Below are 27,351 nucleotides of genomic sequence, written 5' to 3'. Positions count from 1 at the left end.
ATGTATAGAATTGGCACTCTTTATTATTCTGATTGTATAATTGTTAATACAACTGCTCAAATGTTCAGTTTCTGTCAACTGTGTTGATAAATCAGTTAATAAAGAGAATTTGTTGTCTTCAGGAGAATTAATTGGTATTTATAACTGTCAGTTGTGCGGCTTGCTCCCGAAGCGATTACAAGAGGATCTCTTACAGTAAGCATTGATGCGTTTCTTCATTGTTAATGAAAAAATACGAGGATTTCAATCAGTAATTACAATTAGCAATATTTAACTAATGCCAGCTTGTGACATTCTGAATACCAAGGGGAGAAGATAACTGTTATTAAAGATGAAAGGAAAAAACGGCTAAAGCAAGTCCATGAGCTGAGTCTGTTATTGACTGTATGTAATGCTCTGTGTGAACCATGAAGGCCTGTCTCAGTACCTCATCACTGCATGTGTGTGTGTGTTTTATGCCCTGGAGTCTCAGAGTTTGCTAGCTATTTGTGAGTGAGTGACGGTGGCAGCAGGGAATCCTCCATCAAAGGCAGCATTGAGGACCTCATCTAAAGTGCTGGCTGTTACAAAGTCCAGTTCAGCTCGTATATGGCTTGGGATCTCCTCCAGGTCCTTCTCGTTGCGCTTGGGGAGGATGATCCGCTTGAGACCAGCCCGGTGAGCCGCCAGGACTTTATCCTTAATGCCTCCCACCTATTAAATAAAAAAAAAAGAATAAAACATCAGTCAAGCAATAGAACATTAGAGAACATTAATAGAACAAGAGTCTATTCTGTAACATCACAGCTGTGATTTTATTCCCAATAACACACACAACTGCTTTTATACAACAGCTCTGCAAAACCAAAACAAAGGTAAAGTAAGAAGAACTGAACGTTGCATCAAATGTGCTTTACTGCTGGCCATTCCTTCCACCATACCGGACACCCTCTGGCACTTGCCTGTTTGGAGAAATTCTGTCCATAAAAGTTATGAACAGAAGCGGTGACAACGGACAGCCCTGGCGGAGTCTAACCCTAACCAATCCGATTTACTGCTGGCTATATGAACCAAGCTCCTGCTCCGTTTGTACAGGGACTGAATGGCCCGTAATGACGAGCCGCTCACCCTGTACTCCCGGCGCACTCCCCACAGGATCCCCTGAGGGACACGATCGAATGCCTTCTCCAAAGCCACAAAACACGTGGACTTGTTGGGCGAACTCCAGCGCACCCTCCAGGACCCTGGTGAGGATAAAATCTGGTCCAGTGTTCCACAACCAGGGCGAAACCCGCATTGTTTCTCTTGTAGCTGAGATTCAGCTATCGGTCAGACTCTCTTCTCCAGTACCCCTGCATAGACCTTACTGGGTAGGCTGAGAAGTGTGATCCCCCGATAGTTGGAACACACCTTCCAGTCCGCGTTCTTAAAAAAAGGGACCACCACCCGGTCTGCCATTCCAGGGGGACTGCCCCAGATGGTGGGATTGAGAAGATCCTTGAAGTATTCCTTCCACCATCCAATGACGTCCCCAGTCGAAGTCAGCAGCCCCCTGCCCCACTGTATACAGTGTTGGTCGGTAACCGCTCTCCTCTCCTGAGGCACCTGACGGTTTGCCAGAACCTTCTCAGTGCCTGTCGATAGTCTTTCTCCATGGCCTCATCTGCTGCATCGACAACGGAGGCATGGAACAGGGCCCACTCGGACTCAATGTCACCGGCTAATGGCGAGTTGGATCAGATGGCGGGTGAAAATACCAGACAGACCTGGCAGACCCAAACGTGTTGTGAGGGTTTGTTGGGAACGTCTGGCATCTTCAACTCCCACATCCGACAAAGCTTTGACCGCATACCAAACCAGCTGATGAAGGCAAATGTTCAAACTGACTTATGAAGACTTATAAAACAGTCATAAGAGTTTCTTAAGGAAAAAACTGATATGAAACTCTTTCTTCTGACTCTAAAGTGTGTAGACGTCTCCTCACCGGCAGCACCAGTCCTCTTAGAGTGATCTCTCCCGTCATGGCCACATCAGAGCGCACCAGACGTCCACTGAACAGAGAGGCTAGGCATGTTACTATGGTAACGCCTGCAGAGGGTCCGTCCTTGGTGACTGCACCCGCTGGGAAGTGCAAGTGGATGTCATTTCCCTCCAGGGGGTCTGCACAGCCTGCAACTGCACCCACACATAAATGAAAAGGATCAGTCTCTCCACTGCAGACAGAGCACTAAATGAAATGTGACCGCAATGTCAGCTGACTGGAGGACAGCAAACCTCTTACATGGAAACAAGAATTTAACCTAAACAAAAAAAATTGTGCTTTTTTTTTTATTATTATTTTTTTTTTTAACATATTTCCTTAAAAATATTTGATGATTATGAACAGGCCTTAATAGATGATTTATGTGTGTATCTCACTGTTGGTGAGCTGATAGGTCTTGGCATTGCTGCGGAGCCATGTGATGGCCAGATGAGCTGATTCCTTCATGACATCACCCAGCTGTCCGGTTAGGGTAAGCTGGCCTTCGCCCTCCATACGACTGGCCTCTACAAACATGATCTCTCCACCCAGCGGAGTCCAGGCCAGCCCTATAGCCACACCCGGCAGAGTCAGACGCTCCGAGACCTATATACACACATACACAAGACAGTCTGGTTCATTTTACCAAACTAGTTTTTTTTTTTTTTTTTTCTTCAAACTGTTAATTTTATTTAACTAATTAAACATCCAATTCAACCAACTATCCTCATCATATTTTCATGCCAGGGTGAGGGTTACTGTACACACAAAACTGATGTACACACAGAAATAGCTTATGCTGCAAACAAAAACAAAAAGCAACTCTTAACAGTGCTATTCATCAAAGTAGGCTAACTGATAGCTAACATGCTAACGCGCTAACCAACACATTATTTTCAAAGACAGGATTTACGCTTGAATATTTAATTCAAGATGCACGGTAAAACTGCATCTTACAAAAGCTGCACTATGTAAGATTTTTCGTTAAAACAAAGACCTGGCATTTCGGAGTCCGGACATGCCAAACATGGTGTGCATGCGCAGCTACAAGTCACCCTCTAAATCCTGGAATAATCATTTAAAATGTCGTTTCAAAGCATCAAATATCTGTGTTAGCTTGGTGCTAACATTCAAAAACTCAATCCCAATAAGTTGAGGCAGTAGGAAAAATGCAAAAACAAAAGAGACTACAAATCCAATTTGATCTGTATTCAACTAAAAACACCACAAACACAGGATATGCACACGTTTCAACAAATAACATTCCTGTATATACATATACGTGTATATACATATGTGTGTGTGTAATTTTATATATATATATATATATATATATATATATATATATATATATATATATATATATGTTTAATGCCTTGGGAACTTGGGACATAACTGTATTATATTACCTTTCCTTTAACAACGTTCACTAATTGTTGTAGTGAAAATGGAATTAATGTAATGCTTATAAATGCTTAATATACACTTCAGCTGCTCGCAAGTCTGGGGTCTCCATTGTTGTATATTGCACTTTACAATCCGACACACGGTTTATATGGGAGACCAGTCTGAACTGCAGGCAGGCCAATCTGCTGTCTCTTACTACGAAGCCACACTGTTCTAACATATGCAGGATCTGGCTTGGCATTGTCTTGCTGAAACCTGAAGGGATGTACTTGAAAAAGACGTCATCTAGATGGCAGATTATATTGCTCCAAAATCCACTGATGGTGCCTTTACAGACATAGAAGTTACTTACTATCAAATCTTTGCATCAGTCCATCTCAGATAAGCTTTAGCTCTAAGAAGTCGGTGTCTGCTTTGCATGGAAGTCTTGACTTGCATTTGTAGATGCTGCGAAAAACTGTGACAAGGGTTCTCTTAACTATTCCCAAGCTCATGTGCCCGGTTTTTAATGCAGTGCCATCTGAGGGATCAAAGGTCACAGGCACTCAATATTGTTTTGTCTGGAGAATCCTTCTGGATTCTCTGGATCTTTTAATAACGTTATGGATTGTGGAAGGTGGAATCCCGATTGTGCGTTCGAATTGCTGTTCGTAAACTGTTAGATTACATGCTCATGCAGTTTTTGGCAAACTAGTGAACCTTAATCCCCGTCCTTGCTTGTAAACGACTGAGTATTTTGTGAATAATCCTTTTATACCCACTCATTACTGTATCACCTGTTCACCTGCAGAAAGCTCAGATTCAGGTGTTTTTGGTCATCCTGCAAACTGGCCAGTCTCTGCCCATATTTACAAAAATCAATGAAGCTGATAATGCAAAGTACTAAATATCTCTTCTTTGTGCTGTTTTTAATTAAATGCCTGTAACAAAGTTTATACATTTACTGCTTTCCTATTTTTTCATTTTACCTACTGTACAAACTTTTTTGGAATTGGGTTTGTACAACTGGATGAACAAAGTTAGTGAAACGACTGGAACATCCTATGCTTGCATGCTTCTAGCAGGGAGCCCCTTGTAGTCACACGCACACAGCAGAATACAGACTACAGAAAGAAAACAAGTGCACAGTTATTGTGGTATTTTGTGTTCTGATTTTAAGAAATGAATCAGTGGAACATTAATATTTGAATTATTCTGCCTATAACACTGACAGAAATGTTGAAAAAGAGAGCTGAGAGAAGGAACTCTAAAAGATGAGGAGTACTGTTAGGGCCGGCGGTTGGTTTGAGCTACTTCTCAAGGCAGCTCAAGCAGCTCCTTTTGAGAGGTTGCTAAAAATCCCATGAGCACGGATGGAATGTGGGAATCCAGGCAAGCGGCCACTGTCTGCTTCGAGCAACTAGCTACACCCACCAACACAAACAAAGGGAATGCTCCCAATGGTTTGTGGACAAATGAGGAAATGAAGGTTCATTTCACACTGAAAACATCAAGGCTAATGACGTTCCTTACCTCCATCTCAAAGATTTGCGGCCCCAGAATGTCCTTCAGGGCAACCTGGTCAATGACGATGGGCATCTCCGGAGGCGCCGTCATGTCAGAGTCCTCTGCCTTCCCCTCTTGCTCCTGATCTGATGGTGAGAGAAAGAAAAAAAAAAAAACAAATCAAGTATGATAAGACAAAAATATGGCAACAGCAAAGTTTTTATTTTTGATAAAAACAGAAGTGCGGTGTCATCTGGGTGACTTACAAGAACATAAAAATAAAGTTGAGTAGACTGGGATGAAGATGATCTGCCAAGTATTTGAAATAATAGAGGGGTGTTTTTTTTTATCAACCTTGTGTTACATTTACTTTAAACTGACACTTTACATGAGGGGAAGTAAGAGAAGAGGGTAATTGGAGAGTGGGCTGCAAAATAAATGAGAGGGGGCTACTTATTTGTGGCACAGAAACCCAGTCAGGGGTGAGAGCAGGTGCTGCTCTTCAGTTCTGGGGGCTGCAAAACCAAGTGGCCTGGCCATTCACCATAATGACGGTGATAACCTCAGGGGGGCGTTTGCTTACAGAATGTGTGTCTAAATTGTCCTGCGTGTGTGTGTGTGTGTGTGTGTGTGTGTGTGTGTGAGATGTTCCAGCTGGTGGCGAGACTCATTTGTATGCACATGCCACTGGCTGCCCACAGATCATGTGGCTTGACTGTTAATGATTGTTAATGACATATGAAGGTGTTCCATGTGTATTTACATCATTAGAGAGAGAGAGAGAGAGAGAGAGAGAGAGAGAGAGAGAGAGAGAGAGAGAGAGAGAGAGAGAGAGAGAGAGAACGAAACGGAAAAACACGAGAGAGAACAAGAGAAAGCGAGAGATAAGGCAATAAGAGAAAGAGCCATGCAAATAAAGAGGAGACAGAAAGACAAAGATGAAAGAGAGCACTACAGATAAGTAGAAAAGATGAGAGAGAATGAAAAGGCAATGAGAGAGAGCAAAACAGACATGGAGAAGGAGAGAGAACGGCAAAGAGAGATTGAGAGTGAAAGACTAAGAGAGAGGGGGACAAAGAGAGAATAAGAGAAAGCGAGAGAGAGCTTGTAGAAGAGTATTTAATGTTTTTGCTTTAAACTTTAAAGTCATCTATTAAAGGGGAGGAGCCAAATACTCTAATGAAGTGTTCTTGCAGTGCGTTCCCAGCTCTGAGTGTTCTATGCGCGGACTATGGAGGAAGCATTTGGACAGAAAGAGACAGCAGTGGCACAAACCTGAGCAGCAGGCACACGTCTCTGGTCACAGTCACACACACACAAACACACCCCTTGAAGATTTATTCTGGCCGCCTATTATATCTGTTACCTGGCAACAGAGGCACATATTCAATGAGTTGGGGATGAGTTAAGAGAGCTGCGCTAGAGTCTCTCAATCAGCCCTTCTGTCTGCTCTCTCAGCCGGGCCACAGAGGACAGCAGAGGGGAGAGGCAGAGGGGAGATAGGAGCTGGATCAGCCTGAACACAGGCTCAGCAGCACGCTCCCCCACCCCCACTGTGCTAAATGGCAGTGTGATCACTCGTCTTACACAGAAGCAGCTGCACTGAGGCAATGGGAGGGAGAGGGGGCACGCGGCCGGGTGTTAGCGCACTTTACCCCCTCCAGCACACTGCTAAAGAACCTGATGACGGGCATGTGTATGTGTTTGTTTTTGTATCTTTTCAGGACAAAATTGCCCTGACTTTGTACAGCACTATATGTAACATGTCCTCAGTTTATAGAAAAAGATGTTTCTTCACGCTGGTGCACAGAGACTGTGAGTACATCCAAAGTAGCATGCACGTGTGCGTTTGTGTCAGAGCTACTGTGTTTGTGCGTCTGTCTGTGTATGAGTGACTCATGTCTGTGTATGACTCTGTGTATGACTCTGTGTGAGTGTGTGGAAATTTCACGGTGCGGTTTTGTAGTTTGCAGTGTGAGAATTCTCTTTGTGTAGCTGGGTTCTTTTTATAAGCAGTGCGGTGTGTAAGGGGGATTGTGCCCAGCTCAGCATTCTTTTCACAGCAGGGAAATCACAGCCATCAGTGTTGGTAAATGTGCCACGAATCACCAAGATACTATTCACATGAGGATGCACACACACACACACACACACACACACACACACACACACACACACACACACAGAATGATGCAAGCAAGCCTTCCTTAATCACCATCACAGGCTTTGTAAACAAAGCCTTACCTTTGCATTAAAAAAAACCCCAAAAACATTCAGCTACCAACTTTTCAACCCTTAAACTGCAGGCTTATCATTCAGTGAAGAATCTTAATGCTGGCTTTACAAGAAACTTTCATGCATCGTTCATATCCCAAGTTGTGTGAAACCCTCTTCTTGTAGTTTAATAGTTACTCAAAGCAATTCAAAAACAGTCAAAAACTGACCAAACCACATTTATTCATTCTAATTATTTTCAAGAGAGGGGAAAACAAATAACCAAGCCACTCAGATGATGATGCAACAGACTAGCAAAGCATAACAAATACCGGCATGCTTGCTGTCATCTTAATATTAGCGGGTTAGCTAACTAGCAAAACTAACTATGTGGCGATAAAATGAATCAGAAGTGCTACTGTTTGACGAGTTCATGTGGTCATCTATGTTTTGACTGGATGTTCCATTAAATGTAAAGTTGTGTTTCAAACAAGTTTCATGTGAGTTGCGTGAGATTTTATCCTTATACAATTCAAATGAAATGGTTTAAAAATTTCACCATCCTAAAAAGCAAGACTTACCACCATTATTATTATTATTATTATTATTATTATTATTATTATTATTATTATTATTATGAAGTGGCATTGGCAATATACCAGTATGTCGGTTAAAATTCTTGCCAAGTTATGACTTTTGACATAGCATCTATAAGGGTATGCTGCAAATAGGCTAAGATAATGCAACATACAAAACACAGAAAAGGTCAGCCGGGTCAGCTGAATGGCTGAGTGAGGGGCATTTCAGTGAAAAGGCGTCAGTCCCTGATGTGTAGTCAGTTGCAGTCGAAGGCAACGTTAGTCCAGTTATCAAAGAAGTGGACATAAGAGAGTGATGTGTAAGGAATGGGGTGAGCCCTTAGCCCAGCATAGACACCAGCACACGTGCCACACATCTGTACGTTGGTGTAGTGTAGTGGGTAACACCTTTGCCTTCTACACTGTAGACTTGGGTTCAATCCCCCACCAGGGCAAGCACCCTGCACTATACCAATAAGAGTCCTTGGGCAAGACTCCTAACACCACCTTGGCCTACCTGTGTAAAATGATCAAATTGTAAGTCGCTCTGGATAAGAGCGTCAGCCAAATGCCATAAATGTAAATGTAAACGTACGTTCTCGCCCTGCCTGCTGCAGGCAAGGCCACAGACTCAAGGCCTGGTCCTCACAACAAGTAGCTTCTGTAAGACGTGAGATGTTCCAAACGTAAGCACCAATGTCTTGGACACGAAAATGAGACGAATGTATTTTAGGGAAAACTGGATATGAATCAACATGTAGCGCTGTGTTTGCTGCACCCAGACAAGCCGCTGCATTATTATGTTTATGCGTCGCAGGCTTATCCATATGCTATTCAGATTAGTTTTGACCATGTTAAAATATTTAAAAAATTTTCGGTTATTAACACTAGAAAGCGCAAAAGGTGGTGAAATTGATCCGATTTCAATGTTTCGGTTTCCATGTTTCATGTCGTAGCTTCGTGCCTATGACTCGTCTTATGCCTATAAATTTCTTTTATTTGTTCTTCCTTGATATTGACATGCTGTTTCAGCCTACATGCATGGCTTTAATCAGATGTCCTTGAAGGCCTTCCATGTTGTGAATGTCAAGGAAGTATGTCATGTTTTTTTTCTCAAATCAAGTTGCACTTTTGCTGAGCACAGAATGAGCGTCAAACCTTTTCAGTTGAGAACGTTGAACTTCACTAGCACTTCACCTACAGTTGGTGGAAACACCTTTTTTCTTTATCTTGTTTACTGTACATGTGACTGAAACATTACAAATATTGGTGTATCATCAAATTTCTAAATTATTTCATTAAGCTTTAAGAATTAACGATAAAGACAGGGTAGCTTTCCTTCGAAGAAAACCACAGATTCCAATAGAGGTCATTCAAGCCCCCTTCATGCATGTGTAGGTTTGAGTCATGCATTCTAGGATTAAATATGTTCTTCTTAAAAGCCACTATAATCCACAGTCATAAAGGTCTACAGCACGGTATATATACACCAAAACCATCAGAAATTTTAATTGTACTATGACATAAATTTTTGGCCAAAAGTGCCCACTAAGATTATCAAGACAGCTGTTTGGGAACTACTATAAAATGTTGCCAAATATGTGAGTTATGCAGTTATAAGAATGAGGACCTGAAGCATGCGCCCAAAAACAGAGCCTTGATGTTTTAGCATTTAAGCTGGGGTTCATCTAAATGGGCCATCAAACTTCCTCAAATTCTCTATGTGATGTAGCAGGGAGCCCCTAAAGAGAAGACTGTGGTGGTGCGCTGAATTGTTACCTGCTCCAGGCTCACTTGACGAGTCTGTTCTCGACAACTTATGACCTTCTGCCACCTTCACAGCAACCGCCCGACAGATGGCCCCAATCTTCCTCTCCAAGGAACGCACACCAGCCTCCCGAGTGTACCTACATGTACGCACACACACACACTTGCCACTCTCATATATTGACATTTTGATGCATTTTGACAAATAATGATCCATAAACAGCCACTTAAGCAATTAAGTGGTCACAAAGCACACACTCTATTCAGTCTCTTGCAGAGACTGGGGAGTTATGGTAATAAATGGCTTATACACTCTATCTGAAAATGAAATAAGAAAAAAAAAATGCTGCAATGCTTTTAAATCAAATAAGCAGAGAGTATGGTGCTTTTCTCCCCACAGTAGTTCTCCTCTGACCCATCGTCTGGGCTTTGATCGTACTTTTCAGAGTTGGGGCCAGTGCCAGGCTTACTCACTAATTGCCACTACGGTAGCAGCAGGCAAGAGAGTGCATGTGGGTGTGGATGTGGGTTATTCTCACTTTATGGCTGTCTGTCTGGCTCTGTCATTAGCTCTGGGTTCTAAACCCTGCTGACCTGATTTACCTGTCTGGATACAGTAATCTCCACCGGGTCCTCACTGCAGGCTCTTTAGCATGCGTTATGCACACAAGCCATAGACATGTGCCCAATTTTATGGTTCCTATGTTGTTTCTTACATACTGTTGTTTTGGTGTTGTGATTATATTTGTGAATCACTAAGAAACTTTTTAAAAGACTAAGAAGTCTTTTACAGCAATTTACAGCACCTGTAGTGAGCATGTATTCTGACTCTCCTTGATTAAATGCATTGTAAGATTTTCTGTCCATAGCCCTTTCACAATAAAGGCTTTTTCTATCAATGAAGTGTGCAGTTGATATTCTCCAGTTTTTACTCCTAAATGCATCTCACCTTTGATATGAAACCGAGAAACTTGCTACTAGAAACACTTGAGTCTAACCTAGGCAAAGGGTTCTTTATCCATCAGTATCATATTAGGATGATTAGATACTTCAACAGTTTGTTCGCAGAGTTTACAGTGCTGCAGAGTTTACAGTGCTGCAGAGTTTACAGTGCTTGTAGACATGTGCACAAATTATGTAGAAGAATATACAATGATAACCTATATAGATGGAACGCAATCTGGTGAGGGAGAGTGTGTGTGTGTGTGTGTGTGTGTGTGTGTGTATGTGCATGTGTGTATTTGGATATTTACTTGCTGATGATCTCCTGTGTAGTATCTTGAGGGATCTGTAGCTGTTGAGGGGTGAGGCCATGCTGCTCCAACTGATGGGGGATCAGGTGCCTATGAGCTATTTCCACTTTCTCCTCCTGTGTGTAACCTGCAATGTATGTACACACACACACACACACACACACACACACACACACACTATAAGAACAAAAAGCACAATTCTCCATTCATGCATTAACAAAGCCATCTGCTTAACCACAGACCCAACTGAAATGTGTCCCTTTGTTGTGAAAATCAGTAATCAATACATCAGTCATCATTCATCAATAAGCCCACACAACCCATGCCCTCTTTTGCTGACTCCCTCCCTCTCTGCCACGAACTCTGACCTGGCACTTGCAGGACCTCCATTCTGTCCAATAATGCCGGGGGGATGGTGGCAGTGGTGTTTGCTGTGGCAATGAAGAGAACTTGTGAGAGGTCAAAGGCCACATTGAGGTAGTGGTCAGTGAAGCTGTGGTTCTGCTCTGGGTCCAGTACCTGATTGTGAGTACAGACAAAAAGAGCCATCGTATCCAACAGATCTGTCACTGCACTAGACTTTGTGCTGAAAAAACCCACATATGCATGATTAGAGTCAGCCAACTTTTGCTCCAAACACTTAAGTAACAAATCAGCCAATTTTTCATGTTATTTTGGCCAATCATTGTGGCAATCATATGCACAGATAAAGTGCACTCTATCTGAATGCTGCTGCGGTACCAATAACAATCATTGACCAATTCGGCTGGAATTAAATAGGAATCGGGCAAAATTCATGATCAGTACATTCCTAGTATGATCTCAAGCAGGAACATTATATCTAATCAAATAATGCATTATTATGATTAAGCAGCACAAAGTCAAAGCCCCAGGGAACCTAAACCTACGGTTTCTGCATAGTCCTTTTCGAGCCTAAAGTAGTCTGACTAACATTACAGTGTCCAGTAAATGGCCAGGGTATTTTGGCAAAAACTCCACTCTTCTAATGTAAACTGGGCAGTCCTAATATTGGGGATCACATACGTAAGCTGTACCTTCACTAACTGCTTATGTGGTTTTTCCTACCCAAGTAGCTTAAAGAAACCTGGCCTCTCTATTTGAATCAGAGACACTTGGTGAGCTTGGTGAGCAAAAGCTAACAACCAACTGAAAACTAACCTAGTAAACAAACTATCAAATTAGCTCAGTCTACCTGGCGTCTGACCGTCCATCTGTTCATGGAGGGATACAATTGTCCAAAATGTCTTGGTCTGCTGAAGCATTAAGATTTCCCGTCACTAAGGGGAACAAAGTGGCCAAGGCAAACAACCCCATAGCATTTACACCACTCCATCTGATACTTGGCATTATGCTTGGTGATGTAAGGCTGGCATGCAGCTGGTCGGCCATGGAAACCAATGCCATTAAACTCCTAGTGCAGTTTTTGTGCTGATGTTAATGTCAGAGGACTGGAAGTCTGTTATTGAGTCAGCAAAGCGTTGGTGACTTTTATGCACTTTGTGCCTCAGCAACACCGATCTGTAACCTTTCGTCGTCTGACACCTCACGACCGAGTTGCTGTGGTTCCTAAACGCTTCCACTTTACAGTAACATCACTTACAGTTGTTCGTGGAATATCTAGAATGGAATAAACTTTGCGAACGTTGTTGCAACGGTGACAATCACAGGTGCTCATTAGAATATTAGGACTAAGACCCGGATAGTTTTCTCACTTTTAGTATCATACAGACATGTTTAATATTGGACACGGCGTTCCCTGTGTGACATTTAGCCTGTAAGTTCTTCTATGTGAGGTCTAGAATTTCTATGTTATCAAGTTCCTTGTTTCTATCTTGATGATAAGAAACGTGCTGTGCTTTCTTCAGTGGAGATGTCTGTGAGTGTGTTATTGTTGGTGTAGTATGTTGCAAAACAGAGGGGTGAGTGTGTGTGAGTCGGCCCTGAAGGCAGGTCCTATAAAGGGTTAAACTGAGGCTGAAAAGATCCTTATCTGTATTCAGTCTGTGATCTTACCAAGATTAGACTCTCAACACATTATCTCAAAAACACATCAAGCTGCTGTAGGTGTTTACACGCTAATGTCGTCACGTATACGCACAAACCTTGAACACACAATCTAACAAACAGTTTAAAGGTGGTAGAATATGCTGGGCCAACGCCAGGATGCCAAAAACGGAGAATCCTAAAATCCTCACACAGACAGTGGCACTAAAGAACATGTGCATGGAGTGCCTAAACAAACTCTAGCACTCATAACGTCTTTGGTGTTTTTGTGCCCCACAGCAAGTGGGCGCAGTAATGGCCACTTTACCCGGAGCGATTCCAGGAAACAGCACTTTAATGCACAGGTGATCCCCGGTCAAGCTGGGATAGAGGGGTACAGCCCATGTGAAGTTACACCACAGCCAACACACTACTGTCTTTACACGGCAGCTACACAACTCCTTTTTCCCATCCTATAGCAGCAATAAGCAACTTGGGGCAGTGTGTTACATTTATTTTAGCACATTTAAGGCTGTAGCGCCAGGTCTCTTATGCCTTATTCCTTGATTTGACTTAAGTCTTGTAAAAATGTACTCAGAAAGAAAAAACTCTGGAGAAAAAGTGTAGTCAGTACATATTCTCAGTGCCTGGTAGCAGAAGTAGCAGCACTGTAGTGGCGACTGTGCAGTTCCACTCACCTCCAGCAGGGCAGCAGCAGGGTCCCCCTGCAGACTCTTCCCCAACTTGTCCACCTCGTCCAATAAGAAGACAGGATTGTTGACACCAACCATCTTCAGGCCATTGATGATGCGGCCAGGCATGCTCCCCACATAGGTTCGCCTGAGGGAACAGGAGAAAAGCGAGAAATCATTGATACTTCGTCATTTGACCTCCAAAGTGCCAACAAAGTGCCAGAATGCTTTAAAATCTAATGTATTTATTCACATTAGGAAAGGTCTAGCCTCCCCTTGAGTTCAGAGAGAACTAAACACATGTAGGAGGAACGTTAAGCCAAGACGAGTAACACTGGGATTTCTTCCCACTCGTCTGGCTCAGAGGGAGGATGATCTAGAGAAAAGCAGGCAAGAGATGACACATAATTACAGACATGAAGGGGAAGCAGTGGTGTTATTACAGTAGAGCAACAAACCACTAACCTCTCTTTCAAAGAGTGGGCGAGCGAGTACAACAAATACTCACGCAATAAAAGAACAACAATGACTGGTTTGGTCTTTAAAGTCTGAAAGTTAGCGGCATACAGCTTCTTCAATAATCGGCTGTGTTTAGTAGTTCAAAATAAACACATCAAAACGTGTGTGTTTAGGGGGCTTCCACTGAAACCGCAGGAAACTTGTACGGACTTGGCCTGGCCTGCAGGCCTTAATGTCGTACCCTGCCGGTCTCCATAGAGACAGGAGATCAGAAAGAACATCAGATGATGACCTCATGCTGCAGCTCAGTCTGCTGCTTCTCAGGTTCCCTCACATTACTCAGGGTCATATGTAACATCTCTCCTCTTTGGCCACTGCATGAACCTGCCTCATGAGAGGGCCTGCAGCTGGATTCATCCACGCAAGAAGGAGAGGTTTTAAAAGATGGTTTACTGCCATTCCTTTGCCCCCAAAACTACATTACGATTCACCTTCATTCACTACGGAACAGACACTGCAGTCCCTGATAGCCTTTGTCATGAACTAATTAGCTGAATCAGATGTGTTAAGGTCCAGACCTAATCAGATCTGAGAGCTAAGGGTTGGCGATCTGGTAAAGATACATCACAATACGTCAAGACATTTTGATGATACACAGTATGCCTCACTGATAATTAGTTGTTCTGTGGTTGATACGTGTGAATAGACAGGAAATAACCAGCAGGGCCACATTTAAAAATACTATCAAAAACCATGAATACAATGATTTTATTCAACGTTTCACATGCATCCAATTCAACAGGCCTAAGTATACCCTCTTTGTAATACAGCATGTATTCCCTGTTCTTTATAGAGGAACTCCCCTGTTTGATGTGAAATGCTCCACAGTGGTGGTGATAGGAACCAGATGTCAGAGTTCAATGCCTCTAAAAGCTCCCTTCCAGAAAGTTATTACATAATACGGTTATGAATATACAGCCTGATGTCTGTTTCATTATTTTATGCGCCTAAACTATTCTTTTAAATAAAGATGTACGTTTTTTTTAGATTTACCATCCATAAAAATACCATGTTAAAATACCAACATTAGATATAAAAACTCAAAAGACACAAGTAGGTGAAAAGCATGATTTGTAAAATTGTAAATGGCAAATTTGATGCCTGCAACAAGTTCCAAAAACCTGGAACAGGAGCATGTTTACCACTGAATTATGGCACCGTTTTCATATGTTGTATTTTTAGCTTAATCGCACACTTTTTTCAGTGGAGACAGTTCTGGGCAGCAGACAGGCCAGTATGTCACCCACACTCTCTGATTCCACAGTCATGCTGTTTTAACACAGGCAGAATGGTGTTGGCTGGTGTCATCATGATGAAAAGCATAGATGTCCCTGAAAAAGACCACGTCTAGAAAGCAGCGCATGTTGCTCCAAAATGTTGCTTCAATGGTGCTTTCACACGTGTGCAGGTTACCCATTTATACCCTCCCATACGATGACAGATGCTGCGTTTAAACTTAACGCTGGATGCAGTCTGGGTGGCTCTTTTCTTCTTGTTTATTTCCATGAATAATTTGAAAAGTTGGATCATCAGACCACAACACATTTTCACAGTCCCTTTCAGATGACCACTCAGATGTGCATAGTACAGTCATAACTTTAGGATTTATGATTGCAGTGAGGGAAAATGTTCACTGACAAAAGTTTATCAAAGTATACAAAAAAAAAAACAACGAACTTGATAAAGCAACACGTATTTACCATTGCAGTAAATTACCGTTTACACATCACCGCTTTCTGTTTTTATTGGGATTTTATCTACTGTTCCATCTTTTTTGGAATTGGATTTGTACAAACAATATCCACGTGCTCAGAAAAGCATACAGTAACACGATTTATGACAATTACGACAAATTCCTCTGTCTGCCATGGCCTAGTTCAAATGAGCATGCTTGATTGACATCTCTAGGTCAAACACACCCAGCCTGCTCCACTGCTCATGCTAAATTAAACATAACAGAACTGGAGAAATGAGTGAAGCAGGTGCTACATCACGTGAATGTGAACAGACAGAAAGGTGAGATAGCTTGCTAACTAGGTTATACTGCCTAGTTTAGCTTTTGGCAAGTTGCCCAGACTTGAAAAGCGAGAAATTGTGGAGAATGAATATTTTTATCAAAGTGATGTGGGTGAAATTACCCACGTAGGCAGGCACCCTACACTATACCAATAAGGGTCCTTGGGCAAGACTCCTAACACCACCTTCGCCTACCAGTTTAAAATAATCAAATTGTAAGTCGCTCTGGATAAGAGCGTCAGCCAAATGCCGTAAATGTAAAATAAATGTGTGGAAACACATTTATAAATGTCTTATAAATAACATTCCATTATTTATAATGAGAGTGGTAACTGTAAAGCTAACGCAAGCTTTAAACAAGCTCACAACCACCCATTTTACAATGAAATGGAGGATTTATTGGACAATGGAACGTTATTTATAAGGCATGCTTTGTACATGTAAAATGTGTTTCCACACATTTATTTTACATTTACAGCATTTGGCTGACACTCTTATCCAGAGCGACTTACAATTTGATTATTTTACACAGCTAGGCGAAGGTGGTGTTAGGAGTCTTGCCCAAGGACTCTTATTGGTATAGTGTAGGGTGCTTACCCACGTGGGAGACTGAACCCCAGTCTACAGCGTAGAAGGCAGAGGTGTTACCCACTACACTAACCAACCACACGAGCGTCATTAACCTGATTCTGATTCCCTGGAGCTTTAAATAAAGTGGAACATTTAACTCTGCAGTGCTTTGGACCAGGAGGCCTGGACTCTGACATCCCTGCCTAAAGAGGGTACCTGTGGCCACGAATGTCTGACTGGTCACACACTCCTCCCAGAGCGATGCGGTGGAACTCCCTGCCCAGGGTGCGAGCGATGGAGCGGCCTACGCTGGTTTTGCCCACACCTGGAGGCCCCACAAAGCACAGAATGGGGCCCTTTAGGGCACTCTTGAGCTGCCGCACTGCCAGGTACTCCAACACTCGCCTCTTCAGCTTCTCCAGGGCGTAGTGGTCATTGTCCAGCAGCACCCGAGCGGCCCGGATGTCCAGGCAGTCTGAACAGAGAGCAGTGAAAAGTAAATGTAAAAGTACTAATGTAACAGCAGGTCACTGTCTGACTTGCCAATACACAGAAATGCAGCTGAAAGCAGCCTGGGTGTTTTGTTATAGGCATATGAATCTTCACCTTCTCATGCAACAGAAGTCACACACACATACAGTTGTTCCATAAACTAAACTGGGCAGAGAACTTTATTTATAGCTTTCACAAATTGTGGAATGTGCCTGTAAGAGTGTTCCTGTTGGAGCAGACCTCTCTGAATGCTGCAGACACAGCATCTTCTAAAGTAGACAAAAAAAGAAGGGAAATAACTGCTGTGAGTTTCTAAGAGCCTAAATCATTTACATCTCTGCTCTTACACCGTCAGCCTATCTCTGTGGTGAGCAAAGTGCATTCCACTATATGTCATACCTTATATACTGGGGTTCAATCCCCACCTGGGCAAACACCCTACACTATACCAATAAGAGTCCTTGGGCAAGACTCCTAACACCACCTTCGCCTCCCTGTGTACAATGATCAAATTGTAAGTCGCTCTGGATAAGAGCGTCAGCCAAATGCCATAAATGTAAAATGTAAATGCATCAAACTATACGCATCCCTCGTGGGACTCTTCCTTGAGAATTCTCGTCCTATGATCTGATACCCATCTGGAACAGTTAGTGGAGAGGAATGTATCACGGGTGTAAGTCAGAGCACAAAAAAGAGTAACTTACTCTTACTTACTGTATGTAAGAGATGCTCTTACTTATGAAGGCCTATGTAAGGGAAAAACGAATTTCCTCCACTTTTAAATAAATTACGCAATAAGTCTAGCCCCAAGGCCAAATGCAGCCCGCTGACAGATTTATTTAGCAGTTTTACATGATTACAAACTCGTCTCTGACTAGACCAGCAGCTTCATTTACTGAGTGATATTTAGTCAAGAGCCACAGAGCCTCATTAACAAAAAACACAAAAACTATAACAATGTCAATATCAATAGACATGAAAGAAATCACTGACACTGCAATAAAATATACAGGAAAGGGTTAGAGGACCACAAGCAACCGCACGCTACCCAAGTCCCACAGCACTGAGTTCTCTCGCATCACACCGAATTCAGCAGCTCAGGTCGAACAATAACTTGGCTATTTATGCTGTTTAGTCTGCTCTTCTCATTTAATGAAGTGATTTCTGTGTTAATTTGACAGGTAAAAAAGATGATTTAACAGTAACAGAATTTTTTTCTTTAGTTTGCATTATATATTACAGCAAATCAGAACAGATGCCACTTACCGTTTAATGCTAATTCTTTTTGCCACATAAAACCATGCAAATGTTAATAAGTGGACATCAGGTTAAAAAAATAATAATCCAGGAGAAATGTGGGACATGAACACTTTAAGGCAGTTCAGTATAATCTGGAAGTATTTGCTGACAGCAAGCATGTACATGTGATTTATGTGTGTATGCTCGGGAGGGAAACGCTCCCAGAAACACACTTCCATAAGCTATCAAAACATAAACGGAATGAACATGCAGATAAAAATGGAAGATAAATAGTCTGGCAGAGCTCCACAGTGCTGTTGCTGAACTGGCAGTCCCTACTGTCTCAGTCTGCAACTACAGAGCCCCCGTCGGGCCATGACCAAGACTGCAAAAATACAAGTTCTCTTGTTCCTGTAATTCAAGAGTCAAAACAAATCGGAGAAACATCCCCCCCTTGTGGCCATAAGGCACAGTGCAGACACACAGCCAGCACAATCACTAGATACCAGTCATGGTAACATTCTGAATAAGGGGAGTGCACTTACAGGATACTTTTGGTCCCCAGCATCTCATTCACTAAACACTTCAACTGAGGTCAGAGGCTGATAAACAATACATTTTCAAACAATTAACATTTTTTCAAAGGGTTCAGGGCATTTATCTCTTAAGCATGCACAGTAGAGGTCAAAGACTACAGGACACTGCAATACATTAACTAAAAATAACTAATAAATAGAGAAAGGCAACATTAAAGATTAACAAGGCTAAAAGATAATGCACAGCGGAATATGACTGAATGCAGAAATGCAACGATCCGGGAATTGTGAGCTGAGGCTGAAAGCCAACATTTTAAAAGTACGTATCTGCCAGTGTAGATACTGATGCAGATTTTTTAAAAAGCACTTATAAAATGTAGAGAAATGTACAGGAACATGTCATATTTATTTCTTCAGGGTAACAGTAAAATGAATCAAAATGCCGACTTCAGCTTGGTAACTCAATGTTGCCTAAACATTTCGCTCTTCCAGAGTACAAGAAATATCTTCAAATATCAGTTTCATACAACAACTTGATAAGGACCATAGGAAAACTATAATCTGTGTCCTTTATGCAGTGGTGGACAGTAACTGAGTAAATGTAATTAGTTTCTGTACTTTAGTATTTTTGGTGTATCTGTACTGAAGTTTCTCCGTTCTGGGCGACTTTTTCCTTTCACTCCACTACATTTCAGAGTCTAATATCTGACTTTTTCCTCCTACATTTGTAGAAATTTGTCGTTCCTTTTGGTTTCTGTGTGTATAAAAACGTAAAATGTCAAAATGAAAGAAGCGCAAAGCCAGAGCACCAATCAGGGCCCAGCGGTCACTTTGTTTAGAGCTGGTTTTGACCTGTTGGTCATACCGACCCAGTGCAGCACGCGGTTCAACGTCAGCGCAGCAGCGTAAAACTTTGGGAGAGTCTGTTCAACATAAATGATGAACTAACCTAACTTTGTGTAAATAGAGCTCAATATAGAAATATGTCCACATATGCAGTCGAGACTGACGTGTTTCTTTACGCTGGAGGACTTTCACCTGAAATGAGTTCATGAAGCCAGTCTGGTTATAAAAATGATAACAGGACATCAGAGCCAGAATTACTCTTTTAGTACTTTTACTTTATACTTAAGTACATTTGAGGGTAAATACTTTAGTACTTTTACTCAAGTGGAGGTCTAAAGGGAGGAACTTCGACTTTTACTGGAGGAATATTTTACCTTGGGTGTCTCTACTTTAACTCAAGTACATGGTTTGTGTACTTCGTCCACCTCTGCCTTTATGTAAGTAACTCAAATGTCTCTGTTAAAATAACAAGAAATATAGTGACCGGTTTGATTCAGTGTAGTGAGACATCATCAGCATTTCTCAGCTATGCACATCTGTATGCCCACAGAGATAAGGGTGACTGGTTTCAGGACTGTAATCAGTAATAATCAAACAGCAGTCATAGCAGTTCACACTGACCTTCGTCCACCACACGGGCTTTGCGTGCTCAGTAACACACTGCTCACCTGTTGTGCTCTTACTCCAAGGCAGCTCCACCATGAGCTCTAGGTAGTTGCGAGTGAGTGCGTACTCCGGCATGGACTGAGGCATCTTCTTCAGCCTACATGTGAAAGCATTTTTTTTTTTTTAAAAAGGAATATTATATATTATTGTTATACGTTTGTTAAGTTAAAATTGTTATAATTTCCTGCCACAGTTCAACTTTTTAAAACGTTGAGGACGCAAAACAAAAACGCTGTTAGTCAGAAAAGTCCACAACACTACATGTTCTTTGGTTCTCGCTGATACCCACTACGATACTGTACTGAGTAGCCTACGTGGAATGTGGTTATAATATGCTTATCATAAATGTGCTGAATGTATCTTAATGGTCAACTTATTAAAATCTAGCTGATTTTAAATGATGTGCATTCGCTAGCTATATTATCCCAGGTTCTTTGGATCAAGTAGCACTGCAGTGAAGAACAAGGTTTGTTTTATGTCAAAAAAGCACTAACTTTGTCTTTTTCAACAACAGTTTCTGTAATGGTAAGAGTAGGAATCATATCTGAGGGAAGTGCATCTAAGAAGCTCCTGTGAAGTTTTATATCTTGTTGGTGTCATTCATTTGGCTGGTGGAGCAGTTGGTTGAACGTCTTCTGAAGAAACTACTGCGTTTTTAGAAATCTTGTTCTTTCGTGACCGACCCTGTATGCTTGAATAGACTATCGTGTACAGACAAAGCCTACAATATACACGCTGGAGGCAGGATTCACGTTTGCAGCAGCCACAGGCTTGAAGGCAGTCGTGGGCTTGAGGTTAGGGAACCACCCTCATGACCGGAAGGTCGCCGGTTCGCTCCCCAGAACCCACAGCACATCACTGAGGTGTCCTTGAGCAAGACACCTAACCCCCAACTGCTCCCCGGACGCTGCGGATTGGGCTGCCCACCTCTCCAGGCAAGTGTGCTCACTGCCCCTAGTGTGTGTGTGTGTGTGTGTGTGTGTGTGCGCGCTCACTAGTGTGTATGTGGTGTTTCACTTCACGGATGGGTTAAATGCGGAGGTGAAATTACCCCGTTATGGGACTAATAAGGGTCTCTTAATTCTTTCAATTTTCACACAAAATAAACACAACAAACAAAATCAATGCTGCTAACCTGGCCACTTTTCAGTGGCTTAAGCGAGCCGGACTTCAGTCTTTTTACTCAAACTCTGTTCATCCCTCTCTCACGGTTCCCTCACAGCTCTTTTTAAGGCGCTCGAGCTGCCCGCCAGATGAGAATCAGCTGGCTCTCATTAAGGGCAGCGCGAGCACCCGAGCCAAGAGGGAACGAGAGCTCGCCGCTCCGCCTCCTTGTTACCACCCCCAGCTGGCAACTTGGCCGCCTGGGTCAAGCATAGCGGCCTCGCTGTGTGACAGGGGACGGGGTCTGGCCGTCGCTCCCGTGACTCGCCTCACTCTCGAGACTCACGTCATTCTCGTCTGTCGAATGTGTTGGTTATGCTAACGCCAACATAAAACAGCCAATGGTGGCATTGTACTTTCTATGTATTTTCTACCATGTATTAGGATAGATGGTTTGAAGGAAAAGGGGAAATGTTTGGACATTACATACCGTTTAAGCTCTTTGAGACAAACCCTTAGGGCTGGCTCGGGCATCCCTGCCTCCTTCACTTTCCTCTCCAACATAGCCATGTCATCACCATCCTCATCCTCAGCATCCTCCTCAAGAGAGAACTGCCGTCCAGGAAACACTCCACCTTTGCGCATTGCCAGCACCTGCGAGAGGAGGTGGAGAAGATAAATGACAAGACTGCACAGTGAGCACAGAGAGAGCATACAGAGGAAAATATCCAGAGCGAGGTAGTGATTCACAGGCCCACCCTCTTGTCATCATCAGGTCTGAGTTTACGAGTCTTCTGAAGCAGTTTGAGCCCCTCAATCTGTCTGGTGAGCATGGGGAGAGTCTTCTTAAAGCGTTCCTCCAGGTCTACTGCATCCAACACCTACAGTCAACACAAAGACACACACATCTGCCCTGTTATGAGTTTTTTTTTAAAAGATTATTTCAGGCTTTACACAGTCCTGCTTTAAATAACGGTTTAAATAAATTCATGCATATTGCAACTCAGGCTAACAGAAAGTACTGAAAATGTGTTAGTGTGTTTCATGTGTTCATTTAGGCCACACAGTGTGAGCTAAGAGTTAACTAAAACAGCGATTTGCAATACAAATTCATGATGAGTTCATCCCTATAAAAAAACATACTGTATCTCCTTTATCTACAAAATAAATCATTAAAGTGGAGACCTGTTGAGTAATTCATTATCTCACAAACTATGTCATTAACTGTATGAAAATGTAGTACATTTAAACTTCACCACAAAACTACAACAATAACTCTACATTTATGAATGTTAATGTTACCTAATCAAAAAATCTTCTTATCACACTTATTTTAGTTAAAAATAAAAGCAGACCCTGCAGAAGGCATACCTGGAGCTTCTCTAAGTTGGAGGTGCGGATCATGGAGGCAAGCACATCAGGCAGGGTCTCTCTGGGTAGGCTGTCCAACAGCCGTCTTAGCTTCGCCACCACAGGCACTGACATGTCCAGCATCCCCACCAGCTGCACACAGAGAGGATCAAGCAGAGGATGAGGAAAATGCAGGTTGATGAGCTCTAATTAGTAAATATAGAAATTGCGTGCTTGCAGCATGAATTAGTCCAGAGGAAGTTTAATATGCTGTAGTGGGAACATTACGATTAAGAGACCCTTATTAGTCCCACAAACCCATCCGTGAAGTGAAACACCACATACACTCTAGTGAGCACACACACACACTAGGGGGCAGTGAGCACACTTGCCCGGAGCGGTGGGCAGCCCAATCCGCAGCGCCCGGGGAGCAGTTGGGGGTTTGGTGTCTTGCTCAAGGACACCTCAGTCATGTGCTGTCAGCTCTGGGGATCGAACCGGCGACCTTCCGGTCACGAGGCTGGTTCCCTAACCTCCAGCTCATGACTGCCCCATGTCAGTACGTTACTGAGGAGAAGGTTTTACCAAAGTAGATTAGAATGTACGTTATCTGTATCTTTCTCAAAACCTTTCGAATTTGTGAAATAACTCAAATTACAGAATTCTAATATAATTCTAAAAAAACAATATGAGGAACCCATGACCCCGTTTACACCTGGTCACTTCATGTGTCTTAGGTGTTAGGAATATATTTGGGTAGCCACATAAAAAGGTAAACGTACAAGATGCATTTATACATATATATACATACATATACAGATTCATATCCGATCGCTTAAACCACTTCAAGATGTGGTCAGAGACGCATGTGTGCCACAATTTCACAGTATAAAGGAATCCTTCTCTCCAAGACACATTCGACAACCAAAACTTCTCCCCGTGCAGTCCGTCACTGGGCATGTAATCATCTCGATCAGGAAGATAATCACTGAGGAAGCACATGGTTGTGGCAAAACACTGCAGACGAAGAGCTACTCGTGTGAAAAAACACTGCGAAAAACATCAGAGGAAGAGGCTGAATGGATAAACAACTGGTAACTGGTTGCCATGTAATGAGTGGATTTGCATATTCCGTCCAACACAGCAGTCAGGCTTCAGTTGCGTTTGCCTACCATGTGTAAATGCATGTGAATAAAATCTGATCAGGATACAATCCAGATATTAGTCACAAAAAGTGAGTCAGTGTAAACAGGGTCTGCGTGTGTGCACAGAGGTTCAATGTCCCACCTGCACTGCAGCCTGATAGAACCTCTGAGAGAGTTCTCCCAGCTCTCCATCCAGCTGCCCTCCCTCCGTGTACTGCTCTAGTCTGTCCAGCTGCTCCACCATGGCCACAGGGAAGGGCCGCTCCCTCAGCAGGTGCGACACGCGAAAGCGACACAGGCCCGTGATGAGCAGCGTGTAGTGTGGCTTCGGCCAGTTACTGCCAACTACCTGGACCGCCAGCCCCGCCGTACCGATGCTACAAAACACAGAGCAGCATGCGCAACCATGACATCTGAGCTTGTTTCATCTTTGTCCATTACAAGTGAAATATGTTAACAGACACTTTCTAACTAATCACATGATTTTAGTTGCTACAGAAAACTGATGAGATTGGTCAAAATGGTGAACAGATCATGAAAAGTTACAAATATTCCGATGTACAGCTCTCAAGTACCAAGTCTTAGATCCTATTTTCAGTTTTCCTCTCTGCATATATAGTAGTGGTCATCTTTTGGGGCAAGTAATTTTATACAATGTACAATCAATTAAAATGCACTGTCTCAAAGTACACAGACACTCCTTTTAACCAGTAAAACGTATTACAGCTACTTTAAAGTACTGTTGCTGACAAAGTTGTTCAACTGCACAAAGAAAGACCTAAAAATGACCAAATAAAAGAACCACTGATAGAATGAGATGCTCTGGAGCAGCTGCACATGAGCCTAAAATCACCGTGCCCAATGCCAAGCACTGGCTAAAGGGGTATGAAGCCCCCCAGCACTGGGCTGTGGAGGAGTGAACCTGTGTTCTCTGAAGTTATGGAGCAACACTTGACACCTTTGGGATGAACTAAAGTGGTGTCTGTGATGCAGAACTGATCATCCAACGTTGGTACTGGTTGAATGCATTCAAGTCCCACTGCAGCGTTCCTACATCTATTGTAAAGCCTTCCCTGAGGAGCAGAGGCTGTTACTGCACTAAATGGGGACAAAATCCCTTTTGACTAATCCTCGATTTCAGGAGATGAACAAACGTCCACAGACGTTTGGACATACGGTGTATATGATACGATTTTTATGCACTTTTTCTTCATATTTTTGGACAGTGGCAAACAATGCAGACCTATTATGATCTTAGGTGCGCAACTTTCCTTAAAGCCTGGTCGATAAAGTGAAAGCATAAGCTTCAGTCTTTTAGAAACAACGAGTAACATATATACACTATTATATTATTTTGTACTTTTTCTGCATATTTTATGTACATTATGTACATTTAGGTCTTCTGAGACAATGCAGCTTACAGAATTAACCTGTGTGTTTTGGTAAACTAGCCTATTTTTTTTCTATAGGCTAACTGCACTGTGTCCGTTTGGCACAACGACTTCAAAAATACATTCAAAGTTCATTTAAATCAGATCAATCAAAATCATTAAACTTTGGAATCAATTAAGCACAAGGTCAAACTTACCGCACCTATAAGAGAAAAACAATTACGAGCAAAGAAATATGAATTTGTGAGAATCGCTCTTTACTTCCCACTGTACACCTTTTAGTGGGAAAAAATGATGTCCGCCTTTCGCTGCTGTCGGAAGAAAACCTCGTATCTCCAAAATGGTAACTTTACAGTAGAAGGTTAAAACCTACTTTACTTTCAATGTAAGTCAATGGAACCAGAATTATTTCCAAGTCATTTTGGGTCATTTCTTTAACTCCATTCATCACGAAATGTACACACAGTGTAAAGGGCAACATGTACTGTCATATTACATCAAAAACTGGAAAATGTCAAAAATGGAGATAGGAGGTTTTCTTCTGAAGAACTAGGGCTGAGCAAGGCTGTCGTTATAAATTGCACCATGTGCCACAAAAAGCTTTTCTGAGCATATTGTGAATATCAACAGCACGTAAATGCACTCCAAGCATAAGTCTGATTAGCAAAAGAGTTTAATTAAGATAAGAGATACTTTACTAATCCCACAAACGGGGAAATCCCACCTCCGCATTTAACCCAGCCGTGAAGTGAAACACCACATACACACTAGTGAATACACACACACTAGGGGGCAGTGAGCACACTTGCCCGGAGCGGTGGGCAGCCCTATCCACGGCGTCCGGGGAGCAGTTGGGGGTTTGGTGTCTTGCTCAAGGACACCTCGGTCATGGACTGTCAGCTCTAGGGATCGAACCGGCAACCTTCTGGTCACAGGGCCAGTTCTCTAACCTCCAGCCCACGACTGCCCCGTAATTACCCAGTTCTTTTTAGAAAAAGTCACTGTATTCACAGGTTTTGACCGAATTAAAAATAAAAATAAAAAACTGTGACATTTTGTGTATCATAAAAACTTCCTGAAGTATTGTGATATTGCATTTAAACAAGAAAGGAAAACATGAAACAGTAGATTTAAGAGGGAAAATGGCACAATCAATATTTAACCAACACTGAGCAGGGCTGTTTACCGGGCATTACAAAACAGCGCTGTAACTCTGAACTGTCCAGCTGGGGGACGCACGAGGTTAAAGTCCGTCAGAGATCTTTCCAGAACCACATCACAGCCCCTGCGCCAGCTGTGGACACGCGGCTCTTGCTATAAATACACAAAAAAGCCACAAGCAGAAACAGAAACCTGACATTATTAAGATTTCACACTTTATATTACACGTCACTCAGCGCTGTGATACCCGAGACACGACACGCTCCGACGCGTCCTCTGCGCTGCCGACTACCGGACTCCGGCGAGGCTGAAGCCAGCGAGCTACTTATTCACTCGAACTCCCAGATCCGCCTTAAGCGGTGGTGCGACCTTTCCAACTTAAGGTGGAACGGAAAACTACAATGGGCAGCGGACAGCAGCTAGCCCTTAGCCAACCTGCTAGCCTGGCAGCTGGCCGAGCGGCGCCCCCCTGACCTCCTCACCTGTGTAAGGAGGGCAGCTCGTCGCTGTCGTGCTCGGGGTCCTTGGTGTTGGGAATGACTCCTATCATGGTGCTCTTCAGCGAGGTCCCCTTCAGCAGCCGGCTCTTCACCAGCTGCATGTTCCGCGCCGAGTCCACGCTGAACCTGGTGGTGGAGCCGGGCAGAAGCACCCCTTCGTGGGTCAGCAGCAGAGGCAGCCGGCTGGGGATCTGAATGCCCCCGCTGGAAGACATCGCGCCGAGTCTTTCAGGGAACCGCGTCCGTGCCGCTGGCTGGCGGAGGCCGTCGGATGAGCTGCCGAGTGAACGCAGTTACGAAAACAACGAGTGCGCTACGGCGAGCGCGCAGGGACAAAGTTTGTGAAGAGAATAACAAACCCGGCTGCGGCGGCGGGGACGCTGGTCCACTGAGCCGAGGAGGAGCGGACCACCGAGT

General features: G+C 43.0%; 1 protein-coding gene across 2 annotated transcripts; it reads right to left on the bottom strand.

Moving 5' to 3' along the window:
* Positions 1-27,351, bottom strand: lonp2 (lon peptidase 2, peroxisomal). 2 transcript variants are annotated; one of them, XM_037539844.1, is made up of 15 exons: positions 26,917-27,351; positions 24,025-24,259; positions 22,759-22,890; positions 22,146-22,268; positions 21,878-22,041; positions 20,286-20,380; positions 16,721-16,979; positions 13,406-13,547; positions 11,072-11,222; positions 10,704-10,830; positions 9,463-9,590; positions 4,919-5,037; positions 2,398-2,605; positions 1,964-2,154; positions 1-693 (listed from the first exon to the last, which is right to left on the bottom strand). In XM_037539844.1, exons 1-15 carry the CDS (start codon positions 27,147-27,149, stop codon positions 469-471), a joined length of 2,532 nt encoding a protein of 843 aa, XP_037395741.1. In that variant the 5' UTR covers positions 27,150-27,351; the 3' UTR covers positions 1-468. The 2 variants fall into 2 exon arrangements, with proteins under 2 accessions (XP_037395741.1, XP_037395742.1); XM_037539845.1 differs by lacking the exon at positions 26,917-27,351 and adding an exon at positions 26,460-26,795.

This window comes from Pygocentrus nattereri, chromosome 7 (assembly GCF_015220715.1).
Source record: "Pygocentrus nattereri isolate fPygNat1 chromosome 7, fPygNat1.pri, whole genome shotgun sequence".
Lineage (NCBI taxonomy): Eukaryota > Metazoa > Chordata > Actinopteri > Characiformes > Serrasalmidae > Pygocentrus > Pygocentrus nattereri.
This window is presented reverse-complemented; position numbering and strand designations above follow the sequence as displayed.

Excerpts from the sequence above, each read along its gene's own strand:
- lonp2 (XM_037539844.1), bottom strand. The coding sequence starts at position 27,149 with ATGTCTTCCAGCGGGGGCATTCAGATCCCCAGCCGGCTGCCTCTGCTG. Across the intron at positions 20,381-21,877 it reads TGTCTCAAAGAGCTTAAACG|GCTGAAGAAGATGCCTCAGT; the intron begins GTATGTAATGTC and ends TTTCACATGTAG. Across the intron at positions 16,980-20,285 it reads TTGGAGTAAGAGCACAACAG|ACTGCCTGGACATCCGGGCC; the intron begins GTGAGCAGTGTG and ends CTCTCTGTTCAG.